Source organism: Pelodiscus sinensis, chromosome 3, assembly GCF_052426305.1.
Source record: "Pelodiscus sinensis isolate ZL-2025 chromosome 3, ASM5242630v1, whole genome shotgun sequence".
Lineage (NCBI taxonomy): Eukaryota > Metazoa > Chordata > Testudines > Trionychidae > Pelodiscus > Pelodiscus sinensis.
Genome location: NC_143054.1, coordinates 128,044,390 through 128,057,141, shown reverse-complemented (window position 1 = coordinate 128,057,141; position 12,752 = coordinate 128,044,390). Strand labels below are relative to the sequence as shown.

The 12,752-nt window shown below is 41.7% G+C and overlaps 1 protein-coding gene across 2 annotated transcripts in view; it reads right to left on the bottom strand.

The window, feature by feature from the left end:
- Positions 1-20: 20 nt before the first annotated feature.
- Positions 21-12,752, bottom strand: part of SLC35F3 (solute carrier family 35 member F3) — a 250,211-nt gene continuing 237,479 nt past the window's right edge. For both annotated transcript variants that reach the window (XM_025184108.3, XM_075924761.2), the window contains 3 exons: positions 7,889-8,081; positions 6,072-6,161; positions 21-1,722 (listed from right to left, as the gene is read on the bottom strand). In XM_025184108.3, the coding sequence (XP_025039893.1) occupies positions 1,478-1,722; positions 6,072-6,161; positions 7,889-8,081 (528 nt within the window). In that variant the 3' untranslated portion in view covers positions 21-1,477. The remainder of the gene's footprint in view (positions 1,723-6,071; positions 6,162-7,888; positions 8,082-12,752) is intronic.

Sequence of the window (12,752 nt, the reverse complement as noted above, 5' to 3'; positions counted from 1 at the left end):
AAAACTCACAACTGTAGAGTAAAAGCAACTGGCATTTCACCTCGTTAGTACTGTACCGTACACCGTGAACCATATTCTCTAGTCTTGGCTCTGTCAGCTTCCTTGTTCATTTTATTGTAAGGAAGACTGCTATACATATAGCCTACTTATCCTCTTACTCACACTAAATCAAGAGTAACTCCACATGGGGATAAAATCTGTGCAAGTGAGTAGAGAATCAGGCCCACAGAGCATGAACTTGCCATCTCCGAGCACCCTAAATTCCCATTGAAATCTATGACTCATATCGTGGGCAGTCATTGACTTCACTGGCATGATTTTGTGCAAGAACTCTTGCAGAAGAGTTCTTGTGCAAAAACTCTTCCAGAAGAGAGTGTCTACACTGGCATGTGCCTTTGTGCAAGAGATGTGCTTTTGCACAAGAGCATCCATGTCAGTGTAGATGCTCTCTTGCACAAGAAAGCTCTGATGGCCATTTTAACCATAGGGATTTCTTGCGCAAGAAATTCATGTTGCCTGTCTACACTGGCCTCTTGCGCAAAAACAGTTGTGCAAGAGGGCTTATTCCTGAGCGAGAGCATCATATTTCTTGCGCAAGAAGCACTGATTTCATACATTAGAACTTCAGTGTACTTGCGCAAGAACACGCGGCCAGTGTAGACAGGCAGCAAGTTTTTGCGCAAGAGTGGCCACTTTTGTGCAAGATCGTTCCAGTGTAGACACAGTCCGGGAGTTTTGGACACACAAGGGTCCCCTGCATTGTAAAATGACACAAGTTCCTTGCAGTGTGACCTGGTTCTATGCGGATAAAGACTAGGATTCTGTAGAAGGCACTGTATTTCTCTTGCATGATCTTAAACGTGGAGTGCAGTCATGTGCAATATCAGGAGACTGGGCTCTAGACTGCTTCTCCTATATTACTTGAGTACAAGCCTTGGAGCACGTTAACCTCGCTTTTGCCCTGGCACAAAGTGCACTTATCTTCACGGAGCAGTTTCCTAATATCCCTCTCTCACCTCTCCTCAAAAGATTTGCTTTTGGTTCTTTGAAAACTTTAAAAGTTAAGAGTATAGTGCTAGTAGAAAATAAACATATGATGTAGCATAGCATTTGCTCATTTTAAATCACAGTGTGGGATTCCTCATTCAGTTTCTAATGTTTTAAACATCTGCCCTGCTTCTCATGAAAATTGATCTTTAAAATTATATAAGCAAAGTTAATTTGACTATACATTACATTCATTGAAAAAGAGGGATGAGGTTCTTGTTTTGATTTTTTTAAAGTGGTATTTCTAAGTGAAAGGTCTGATGTGAAAAAGTGCAAGCAAATTGGACATGCCAAAACTTGATGCCATAGACTGTATCATATCAAAACTGTACAGGTGTATGTACACTATATGGGACATGTGTGCTTTGCAAGAAAAGACCCTTGAATCGTAACATACAATGTTAATCACAGAGTTTCCATAAAAATAACATTAATGAGCAAAGGATGACATGGAAGGACGAGTTCTCCTGCTTTTGCTCTGCAGTCCTGAAACAATGTCTCCATTCCCCTCGGGGAGCTCCTCCTTCTTCCGCACTTTCAGGCGAGTGAGGAGTTTCATTAGCCAGACGTCCCATTCCTCTGGTAGAAGCAGGAGGAGAAAGCCCAGACCAATGATGACAATGGCAATTACACGGACACTGTTGAAGACAATTTCACTCGTGTAGTGATCAACAACTGTATGAAACATTGAACTGATGTTATTAAAAGGGACATGCCATTGACAAAGCATCTCTCTCTCTCTCTAAGACACACACCCCACCCCTGTAGTACATTGCATGCAGAGAAGCAGCAAAGGGCAGGCTTTTAATGTAGGTGGAGTCTCTCTTGCCTGGAGCAAGTGGCCTTCTGAACATGTATCATTGCAGAAGGTCTATAGCTCTCCCTGTCAGTTTAACCTGGACATTCAGGCTATGTCTAGACTACAGAGTTTTGTCAGAAAAATGGCCATTTTTCCTACAAAACTTGAGTTACGTCCATACTGCAAGCGCATTCTTTCGACAGTAAATTGAAAGAACAGAGGGCTTTTTGTGCAATTGGTAATCGTCAGTCTATGAGGAAGAAGCCTTTCTGTGAAAGAGCTCTTTCGGAAAAAGGTGTGTGTGGATGGGAAAGAGGGAGTTTTTTTGGAAGAAGAGGGAAGAGGAAAACGCACAGGTGGCCTGGTGTCCATTCTATCCATAGCAATCACTGCTTACATGCGAGATAGCTTCGAAAAAGCAGATCACTTTTTCGATGCGCTTTTGCAGTGTGAACGCTCTCTTTTGCAAGAAGTTTTTGCAGAAGAGCTCCTCCGAAAAAAGCTTCTTGCGCAAGAAGTCTGTAGTCTAGATGTAGCCTCAGTGAGCCCAGATTACAGAATTTGCCTTAAATATAGAAAGGTGTGCCATCTGGCATGCCATCTCTCATCCTGCACACTGCCCAGTACTGGCCTGTGGCTATTTAAAGGTCCTGCTGCCCTTCCTTGCTCTCCTGCCGCCACAACTGAAGTGTGCATCTCTTTCACTTCCCAAACCTGGTGCTGTTGAGTAAGGGTAAAAAGAAGCAAAAGTGTTCTTAACTCAGACTACCTAAGTGTTAGCTAACTGAGGTTAAAACAGCAGTTACAACACAGCAATGCAGCTTTTAGCTTGGGTTAGCAGCTTGAATTCAGCCTATATAGGGATCCTCTGGGAGGAACACAAACTTCCAACACTTGTTAAAAACTGACTTGCTTTCACTGCTGCTTTAACCTGAGTTAAGAACAAACCTTTTTGCAGGGCAGCTGTACCCTAAGACTCCCAAAATGTGCTGAGCTCTAGAGGTTCTTTTATCTGGATTATTCGTTACAGCAAGATTAGGTGTTCACTTTCATTAAGTGTAGATAGCCTTGCACTCGGATTAAATGGCAAAAGACACTGCATAAGCAGAATGTTCATTAGTTCCAAGGAAAGCTATCAGAATAGGGCTCTTTTACTTCCCAGCTGTGACTTTTAAGATGGTCATTTGCTGGTGTCCAGGGTTGGGTGGAGAGGGGGGTATGAGCCTGAGCCCGTTCCCTGTATTTCCTCCTCAAAGGCAGTGTTGAGTGGCCACTGGCAACTGTCGTCCTTAGATTCTGGCTGTGACCCAGACCCCTTTGCACTGATCTCTGCAGTGCCCCTTGGAAAGCATCACAGGAGGAAGCACAAAAGATGCCAGGATAGTGCTGCACTGGGCCCGTGTGTGACTGTGCAGCTCTGACATATAAAGATTTGCTCTGACCATGGTACAGTAGCTCACACTGACATAGTGCCTTGCAGTAGACATGCTCAAATTGGCATGCTAAGACAGGCATTAGAGAAATAAGAAAGTGCCCTCCAGGGATCAAGTGACTTGCCCTAGGACACACAATGAGTCAGTAGCTGAACTGGGAGTAGAACCTAAGGTTCTTAACTCACAAGGCCTTCTGCTCATCAGCAAATCACATTATCTTACTATGCAATCCAGTTTGCAGCACAACACATTGTAGTAAAGAGTTCCTGTAATTACAAAACTATGGCTGAAGCTGGAGTAGATTGCCTTTTCACTGGAGAGAACCACACTTAGTTTCTTAAGTCCCCACTGGAAAATGTTTGCTTCAAATTTTATTGTCCCTAAAAGTTACTTTTACACATAAGTTTTAAATGCCAAAGCCTCCCTTAGCCTCCCTAGTATTCCCAGCCTCACTTCAAAGTGCCTGTGGCATGGTGGTGGTTCTTCCCCCTTCCTGTGTATTTGCAGAAAGTGTTCTTGCAGAGGACCTGGGGTAGTCCTGCTGTGTGGGAGACGACAGGGCAGTAATGAGCACCCACTGGATTGGCACTTCACATCTTCTCCTCTTCTTCCTGGCACAGCTGTGCACTGGGGAGAGGTGGTTTGGGCCTTCGCTGCCTCAAGCCATACACAAGTCTGTGATAGGTAGCTTATAGGAGAGGGTAGGGTAGTTAACCACATCTGGTGATTAAATGCTCTCATGAGTGCTGATGTCAGGCAGAGAAGTGATTCTGCATTACCTTGAGCAATGAGACATGGGGAAAAGAATAAATGTATCTGAAAGGAGCCTGAGTTTTCCCAAAGGCCCAGGGCCCACTAAAGAAGTGTATGTGAGAGACAGAGAGTGGGTCTACACGTAGGCTGTGTCTAGACTGGCAAGCTTTTTCCGCAAAATCATCTGCTTTTGCGGAAAAACTTGCCAGCTGTCTACACTGGCCGCTTGAATTTCCGCAAAAGCACTGACGATCTCATGTAAGATTGTCAGTGCTTTTGCGGAAATACTATGCTGCTCCCGTTCGGGCAAAAGTCTTTTTCCGAAAGACTTTTGAGCAAAAGGGCCAGTGTAGACAGCAGAGATTTGTTTTCCGCAGAAAAGCCCGGATCGCGAAAATGGCGATTGGGGCTTTTTTGCGGAAAAGCGCGTCTAGATTGGCCACGGACGCTTTTCCGCAAAAAGTGCTTTTGCGGAAAAGCATCCTGCCAATCTAGATGCGCTTTTCCAAAAATGCTTTTAACGGAAAACTTTTCTGTTAAAAGCATTTCCGGAAAATCATGCCAGTGTAGACGTAGCCACAGAGTATGGCATTGGAAGTCTACGCTGGTGCCCCCAACCATTGTCCCCTCTATGGAGAGCCAAGAGGAGAGAGGGAATGGATGAAGGACAGGCACATTGGATTCTGAATCAGGGAAAAAACAACAAGGAGTCCAGTGGCACTTTAAGATTAACACATTTATTAGGGCATAAGTTTTCTCTCATGCAAGCTTATGCCCTAATACATCTCTTAGTCTTTAAAGTGCCACTAGACTCCTCCTTGTTTTTGCTGAAACAAACTAACACAGCTACCTCTCTGAAACCTGAATCAGAGAAGCAGCTGGCAGGGTCTCCCTTTCCCATGGATGGGAGCGTTTATTTTTTTCCTCTTTCCTTTTGTAACCCTGGAAGTGGAGGGGAAACTTGCTGGGTGACACATTCTCCTGCAGAAGAAAGGAGGCACAGGCTGACAGAGAATTCCCAGTTTGGACAATTCTCCCATTATGTGCTGGTGCCTCTGCCTACTGGCAGGGAAGTTCAAAGCCCCATAAATAGAGCTAGTTGAAAGTCCCCTTACCACATGTTTTTTTTTTCCAATGCAAATATTGCACTGACATTTTTTGTTTCATTCAAAAATTTCAATACTTTTTTAAAAGCTAAAAATAATTTTGTGTTATTTTTGTTGAAAATTCAGATTTTTTCCATTTCTTTAGAACATTTTCAGAGAAAATACCATTTTCTGACCAGCTCTCCCCTTAAACTCCCAGGCCAGTTTCTGTGGCTGCTCTTACTTATTCTGAAGTCTTGTTTGAGAGTGACTATAAGTTGAAAATTGTCAGAAAAATTTAGCAGCCCATGCCAAAAATCTACCATAATGACTGAGGATGTTAAACACCAGTGCATCAGGCTGAAGTATCACTACTTCATAGTACTGAAACTAGGAGTGGAGCTGGAGGGCTGCAGCACCCTTTGACTTGAAGTGTTTCTATTACATACACAGGTTTTACAGTTTGGTTGAATAGCTCTCAGCACCAAAATTGTTCCAGGATCTCTGATACTATTATACATCTCTCAGCATGATTTCTCAGAATTTCATTGTGAAATGTAATATGATTGGTCTAAATATGTTTAGCATTAGATACATTCCCTTGAACTGGTGAAGAATACAATCAGCAATACATTTCTTCAGCTATTAGTTTTCATCCAATCACAAGGATGACTGACTTCAAATCAAGTTTCTTTTTCACACAAATCTTTTTCAACACAAATCAAGTATCCTATCTTCTTTGGAAGGTCTATATTTTGAAGAACAATATATAAAACAGGAAAATATACACTGCTTTAACCAGTTTGTTCTCTGCTCTTTCCGTGCGTGTGGCTACAAAACATCATTTTATTCAACTCTGATGATAAGCTGTTAGTTTGTAGTTATGTTAACTGTTTAAACGTTAAAAAGCTTTGTATATATTGTAAATACAAAAAGGAAGTTAAAAATTCTTACTTGCATTGACAGGTACGCTGAGTACAATTCCAAGAGATATCAAGGTAGGATATGTAATAGCAATTCCAAAATTTAATAGAATATTGAATGCTGAAGAAAGAAAAAGAACTTTTATTTTTAGATACACATTTCTTGTGAAATCAAGCTTAGCTTATTTTTTACAATATACAGAGATTTTAATCTTAAGTATTTAATGGTACATTTCCCTCTCCATATGTGGTAGACCCAGACTTCAGGTAATTGCTGCTAGTATTTCTGAAAGTAACCTGTACACAGAGCATGTCTATGGGCATGTCTACATTAGGAAATTATTTTGAAATAACTTATTTTGAAATAATAACTCACAATATAACTATTTCAAAATAGTGTGTCCACACTACAGGGAAACCTCAAAATTAGTCCGATGCAGGCTCCCTTAATGTGGATGCACTACCTTGACTTAGAGCCCCTGGAAGCACTAAGGAGTAATTACTTTGAATGACTCTGGGGAGTAGTTATTTCAAAATAGCAGCCGTGGAGCGGCCAACACTACTGCTATTTCAAAATAACTATTTCAGAATAAACATTATTCCTCCTGGAAAGCAGGAGTTATTTTGAAATAACCAGACCCTTATTTCAAAATAACAGGTTTGGTAGTGTGGATGTTCTGTGTATTATTTAGAAATAAGGTGAAAGTGTAGACCAAGGCTATCTTGCAATCTGATCTGCCTGGGCAGATCCTTGAGCCAATGGGAGGCTCTCTGACTTCAACAGGACTCAGTTGACAGGGATCCAATTGCAGGATCAGTGCCATACAGATCAGAATATGTCCCATATCACACAGCAGTGTTCAATAACACAACTATATCCCATGACAGCCCCCATTCCATATGATTATACATTCTGTCTTCCCATTTTAAAATTGAATGTCTTCATCTGGGAAATCGTGGGCAAAACAAGCATTTGTGTCCAGGCATTTTTGCCTAACAGCTGCCTGTGGATGACGCCTGAACATATTTTAAATCTAACCTTGATGATATTCAAGCTGTTTGATAAACAGCATTTCTTTTTAATAGAGAGCATAATAACTAAAATAGGAGTTTTTATGACAAATAAACAGCTATTGGGGAATCAACTTCATCCCTGGTCTTATTTTACTAAAGTCAGTAAGGCCACGTCACAGGGTGCGGAACAGTCTGACCCACATTGCATGGTCAAATTCTATTCTAGAAATGACTGTTTTCATTGATGTGACACTTTCCAACTGAAAGGACACTAACATGCTTTTACAAATTCCAGGCCAAATTCTACATGCTTTGTTCATATAAAACACCTATTGTCTTAGTTTAATAACTAAAATGCAACCACTGCTGTAGTGGAACATGGTAGCTGTTAGAAAGCACACAGAACACCACTATAATCTGGGACAAGGAAGGGAAAATAATATCTCCAACTGATACATTTTAGCTGGCAGAATGTAATTATCCAAACTAGAATCTGGCCATAGCACCAGGGTTAATACTTTTAATTTAGCAAAGAGTTGCACAACCTCTTTAATGCTCACATGTAGTCAAGGCTTTTGTTTTACATCTCACCCACAAATCATTCTTTCAGTAGCACAGTACAGCCCTGACAGTAAGCAATATCCCCAACAATAATCACAGGATTCTACCCTATATTTATAGTCATGTACAAGGCCCTCTGGATGATTTCTCAAGCTAAACTTTGGGAGCAGAAAAAAAAAAGGAAAAAAAATCTACATAATTTCAGAAATATCTAAATGTCCATTAGGCAATATAACTCATCAGGGGTGTTATGAATGTATAGTATTTACTTACTCAATAAGAGAATTGCAAATCCGCAAAGGTTCCCCCAAGGAATAACATCAAAAGAGCTCCAGTATTCCACTTTGGTAAAATACAGAATGACGGGAATACAGGTGATGAAAAGGACGTTGAAGACACTTAACACAGACAAGAATAAGGCAGCTTCTCCAAATTTAGCACTGCCCAGGAGAAGTTTGAACAAAACCTGCAAGAGAAACAATAAGTGGATTTGCTTTAACTCAAAAACATGCCTGGTCAGCTGACCCTTTTCCACTCTAGCAATATACTAATGCAAGGATTATGTCTGCTGCTGCTACCACTAATGCAGCATAAAATATGTATGTGGAGGAGCAATTTTATCCTGCAAAACAGGAAGGAATTACACAAGAAGTTTCTGGAGAGGCATTTGACTTCCTCAACACATTCCCTTTAAACCTGTTTTTTCTTTGTAACATTCTCTTTAGAAAAAGAAAAAATAAAACTCTAAGGGATGTGATGGCAATTCAGCTTCTGTGCCTCTTCCACACCAATCATCTTTGCTTCCAATCACCTGCCAATCAGAATGCCAATTGTGGCAGTGGAGTCTATGACGTAAATTTTCTTCTCTGCTAGGAACTCAATGACAAACCACTCACTGAGTGGTTGGCAACAGTCTTCACTCACCTAGCATGTGTGCGAACTCTCTCTAAATCCTATTGCTCATGAAAGGCCATATGTCCTCATGACCAGACCCCATTCCCCTTAGCATGCTGCGTTAAATGTACTAAAAAAGATAGGGAGTGTTAAATATTTGGTTTTCCCCTTCTGATGGTGGTGAATTATAAAAGGCATTTTGGTCTGTGGGGAAGAAAAGAAGACAAATATTGATTTTTAAAGCATTCAACCTATGTAACTACTGAGGGGCTCAGTTTTGCTCTCAGTTTTACTTATTTAAATCTGGAGTAACACCATTGACTTCAGTGTTTGCATTGCATTTACATTAGTATGTCAGACCCAACTTTGGTCCAGGATTTCTTCTACAGAATGATAATCGCTACCATTCAATAATTCTATTTAGTTTTTAGTGAATAGATCAATAGGATGAACGACATGTTAATATCTCATTTGAATCAGTCAGAAACATGTTTACATTTTGTAGAAAGGAGGGCCACATTTAAGGTAAAGAAAGCGAGGCTTGTCCCTTGATGACAGTATTTTATCACACTTCCCTTAACAGTGAGCTATGGAACCGAATCCACCGTCCCTAAAGAAATGAAAGGACGAGTTCTGGCCATTAGCAGGTACCAGTATTTAATCCTGGTGCCGAGGGGTCACTGGGCTTTGGTAACCTTATCTCAGACAGGAGGATGCTGCAGAAACAGAAAAGGCCCAGCACAGCGAACATCAGCAGTACAAAGAGAAAGGGATTGTGAACGTTTGTCTGTTTACTTTGAGAAGAGAAGTCAGAGGTGACATGCTAAAGAGATATAATACAATGAATGGAAGAGAGAAGGCCCATTTGTTGTTCCTTAACTGACTTGTCAGATGGTTTGTTTCACATCACACATTGGGGGTCAAACATTTCCTGCTGTGGAATAGCAAAGCACATATCATCCTAGGTGCACTGCAGCTTTTGCCTTGCCCTGATACATGCAAAGTGTGTGGGTGACTGATTGTTGGAGCCTGAGTGTTGCTAAACTAACTGATCCTTTGTACTGTTCTAGAATAGCAAGTTCCATGTTCCCATTTCACTATGAAAAAGACAACAAGGAGTCCTGTGGTACCTTAGAGGTTAACAGATTTATTAGAACATAAGTTTCATGGGTAAAACCCACATCAGATGAATTGGGAGTGGAAGTTACAGAAGCAGGAATATATATAAGGAAGAAGTTGCTTGTGTTAATGAGGCTAATCAGGGCAGGGTGGAATTGGGTCATTGACAATGTACAACCAATCCTGGAAAATGATCCCTTTGCTCTCACAGACCTTGGGAGACAGGCCAGGCCTCACCTATAGTCAGCCCCCTAACCTGAAGCAAATACTCACCAGCAGTCACACAATGCACCACAGAAACACCCAGGAACCTATCCCTGCAACAATCTCTGTTGCCAACTCTGTCTGCATATCTACACAGGCAACACCATCATACGACCTAACCACATAAGCCACTTGATTAGGGGTTCATCCACCTGCACATTTACTAATGTGGTATATGCCTTCAAGTGCCAGCAATGCCCCTTGGACAGACATATTGGCCAATCCAGAAAGTCTCTGTGCCAAAGGATAAATGGACACAAATCAGACATCAGGAATGGTAACACACATAAACCTGTAGGGGAACACTTTGACCTCCCTGGACATTCAGTAATAGATTTGAAAGTAGCCATCCTTCTACAGAAGAATTTCAAAACCTGATTACAAAGGGAGACAGATGAACTAGAATTCATTTGGACATTCAACACTATTAATTTAGGATTGAATAAAGATTTCAACTGATTAATGTATTACAAAGGCAATTTCCCCTCTCCAAATATTCACATCTCCACACCTAATGCTGTGTATGACCCACTTCTATCTTGACTCGATTAGCTTCATTAACTGAAGCAACTTCTTCCCGTTTCTGTAACTTCCACTCCCAATTCATCTGATGAAGTGGGTTTTGCCCATGAAAGCTTATGCCCTAATAAATTTGTTAAGTTTCTAAGGTGCCACAGGACTCCTTGTTGTTTTTGCAGATATAGACTAACATGGCTACCTCTCTGAGACTATTTCACGATGGTTTTAAACACACTAATGTTCTGTCTTACATCAAACTGGTGTGTCTCACATGAAATCTAAAGAGGTTAGAATCTAACCAAAGCAGCACTGCTAGCAAACTATTAGCCACCATCTCTCCATTACTTTGTGAGCTTATTCTGCTGAGAACATCTGATACAACACACAAAATCCTGTCAGTGGTAGGAAACCGTCAGAAATATCTTCACTCTCAGAGCAGGACAAAGCAGCTACTTTTCATACTCATTATTCTGAGTTCATTATAGATAAGAAGGTCTTAGTGAATCTGAACTCCTGATTTGACACCCTCTGGGCAGTCTGTTTGGTTATTTCACTGTGTCAAGAAAAGGAGTGAGAACAGGGGAAGCAGATAGGGATTGTGTCTGTATAACAAAGACGGCTAAGAAAGAGGCTGCAGGAGAGGACTGGGACAACGAGCCAGTGTCAGCTTTTTTGCAGCTGGTGATGGGAAAATCTGTAATGTGGATAACCTGACGTTTATGGCTTCATATGCCCCTTTTAGCATCAGTAAACCAAACCACAACCCAGAAAATCCATTCTGTTGGAACTGACTAGGAGGGAGTGGACTTTAATTTCCAGCCACTCCTGACATTTCTGACAATAATCACACCATGCTCTGAACAAAAGAGAAACTGGTTAAAATTAGGGGTGTAAGAGACTAGGGGTATGTCTACACTGCCAGTTTTTGCGGCAGAAAATATGCTAATGAGGGTCTAATTTGCATGAGTCGCAATCTCATTTGCATTTTCTGCCGATCCATTTTTGCGCTAGGGGGTTTTGCACAAAAACAAGCAGTGTGGACATTTCCTTTTCATGCAAAAACCCCTTTTTGCACAAGATTGGTATACCTCCTTTTTTGAGGCATACGGATCTTGCGCAAAAAGGGGGTTTTGCACAAAACGGAAACATCCACACAGCTTGTTTTTGCACAAAAACCCCTTGCGGAAAACCGGATCAGCAGAAAATATGCAAATGAGATCGTGGCTCATGCAAATGAGTCTCCCATTAACATATTTTCTGCTGCAAAAACTGGCAGTGTAGACATTGAGTAATTGCTTTCTCCCCTGCCCCTCCCCTGCTACCTCTATTAGAGAGAGGCAGCAAGTGGGGGGAGCAGGAGCCGGTGCTGGTGGAGCTGGCTTAAAAGCCGGTTCCCCCCAGCACCATTTCTGCGGGGGGCAAGGGAGGTAGAGGCACAGTGGAAACGGTGCAAGCAGGGACTGAAGCAGTCTCTGCTTGTGCTTCTCCTGCAATTCTGCTTTTGAAATGTACAAGAGCCCCAGCTGGGTTTTTGTACATTTCAAAAGCAGAAGCCCCACAGGGAGCAGGGGGCCCCCTCTGGCCCTGCACTCTCTATGGAGCTTCCTTTTGAAATGTACAAGAGCTCTGCCAGGGCTTTTGTACATTTCAAAGTCTCAGGTGCTGCAGGGAGCACAGGGCCAGCGGGGAGTCCCCTGCTGGTCCCACACTCCCTGCAGGGTTTCCGCTTTTGAACTTATAGACTAATTGAATAATTGCTGGAAATCCCATCGACTATTTTATTAGTTAATTAATCTAAATTTAACATAATTGTTAAAATTCTAGAAACAAAAGGAAATACAGCCCCAAAAGTAGAATTAGCTCTGTCACTTCTCCTTTCTGATGGCTAAAGACAGACTCATCCAAGTTTGGGGTTTTCTGAAATATTCTTCTGGTTGTTTATTTTAGAGTTACAGTATCTGGGCTTGACTTCTCTTTTTTATTTGAGGACTCTGACAATCTTTGGGGTACTTATAGTAGCCTCATAGAAGGCTGAATCTTTCCCTCCCCCCAGACTGATGATCCAGTTCAGCAACACACATAAGCTAGTGCCTTCATTTGATGCATGTGACTATATATCGCCTGAAATCAATACTCTAAGTTAGGTCTGTGCTATGTACATTGCTGAATCAGGGTCTACGTCAGAAAGCTACACAGACAGTTCAAAAGCCAAGAGCTTGAAAAAGTTTTTGGACACCATTTTCAGAGGTGGATTGCTAAAATTTGGCATCTAAGGGAAAGGTGGCTGTTTTTCAGAGGTGCAGAGCACTTGCAGCTCCCACTGAAGTGCATTGCAGCAGAT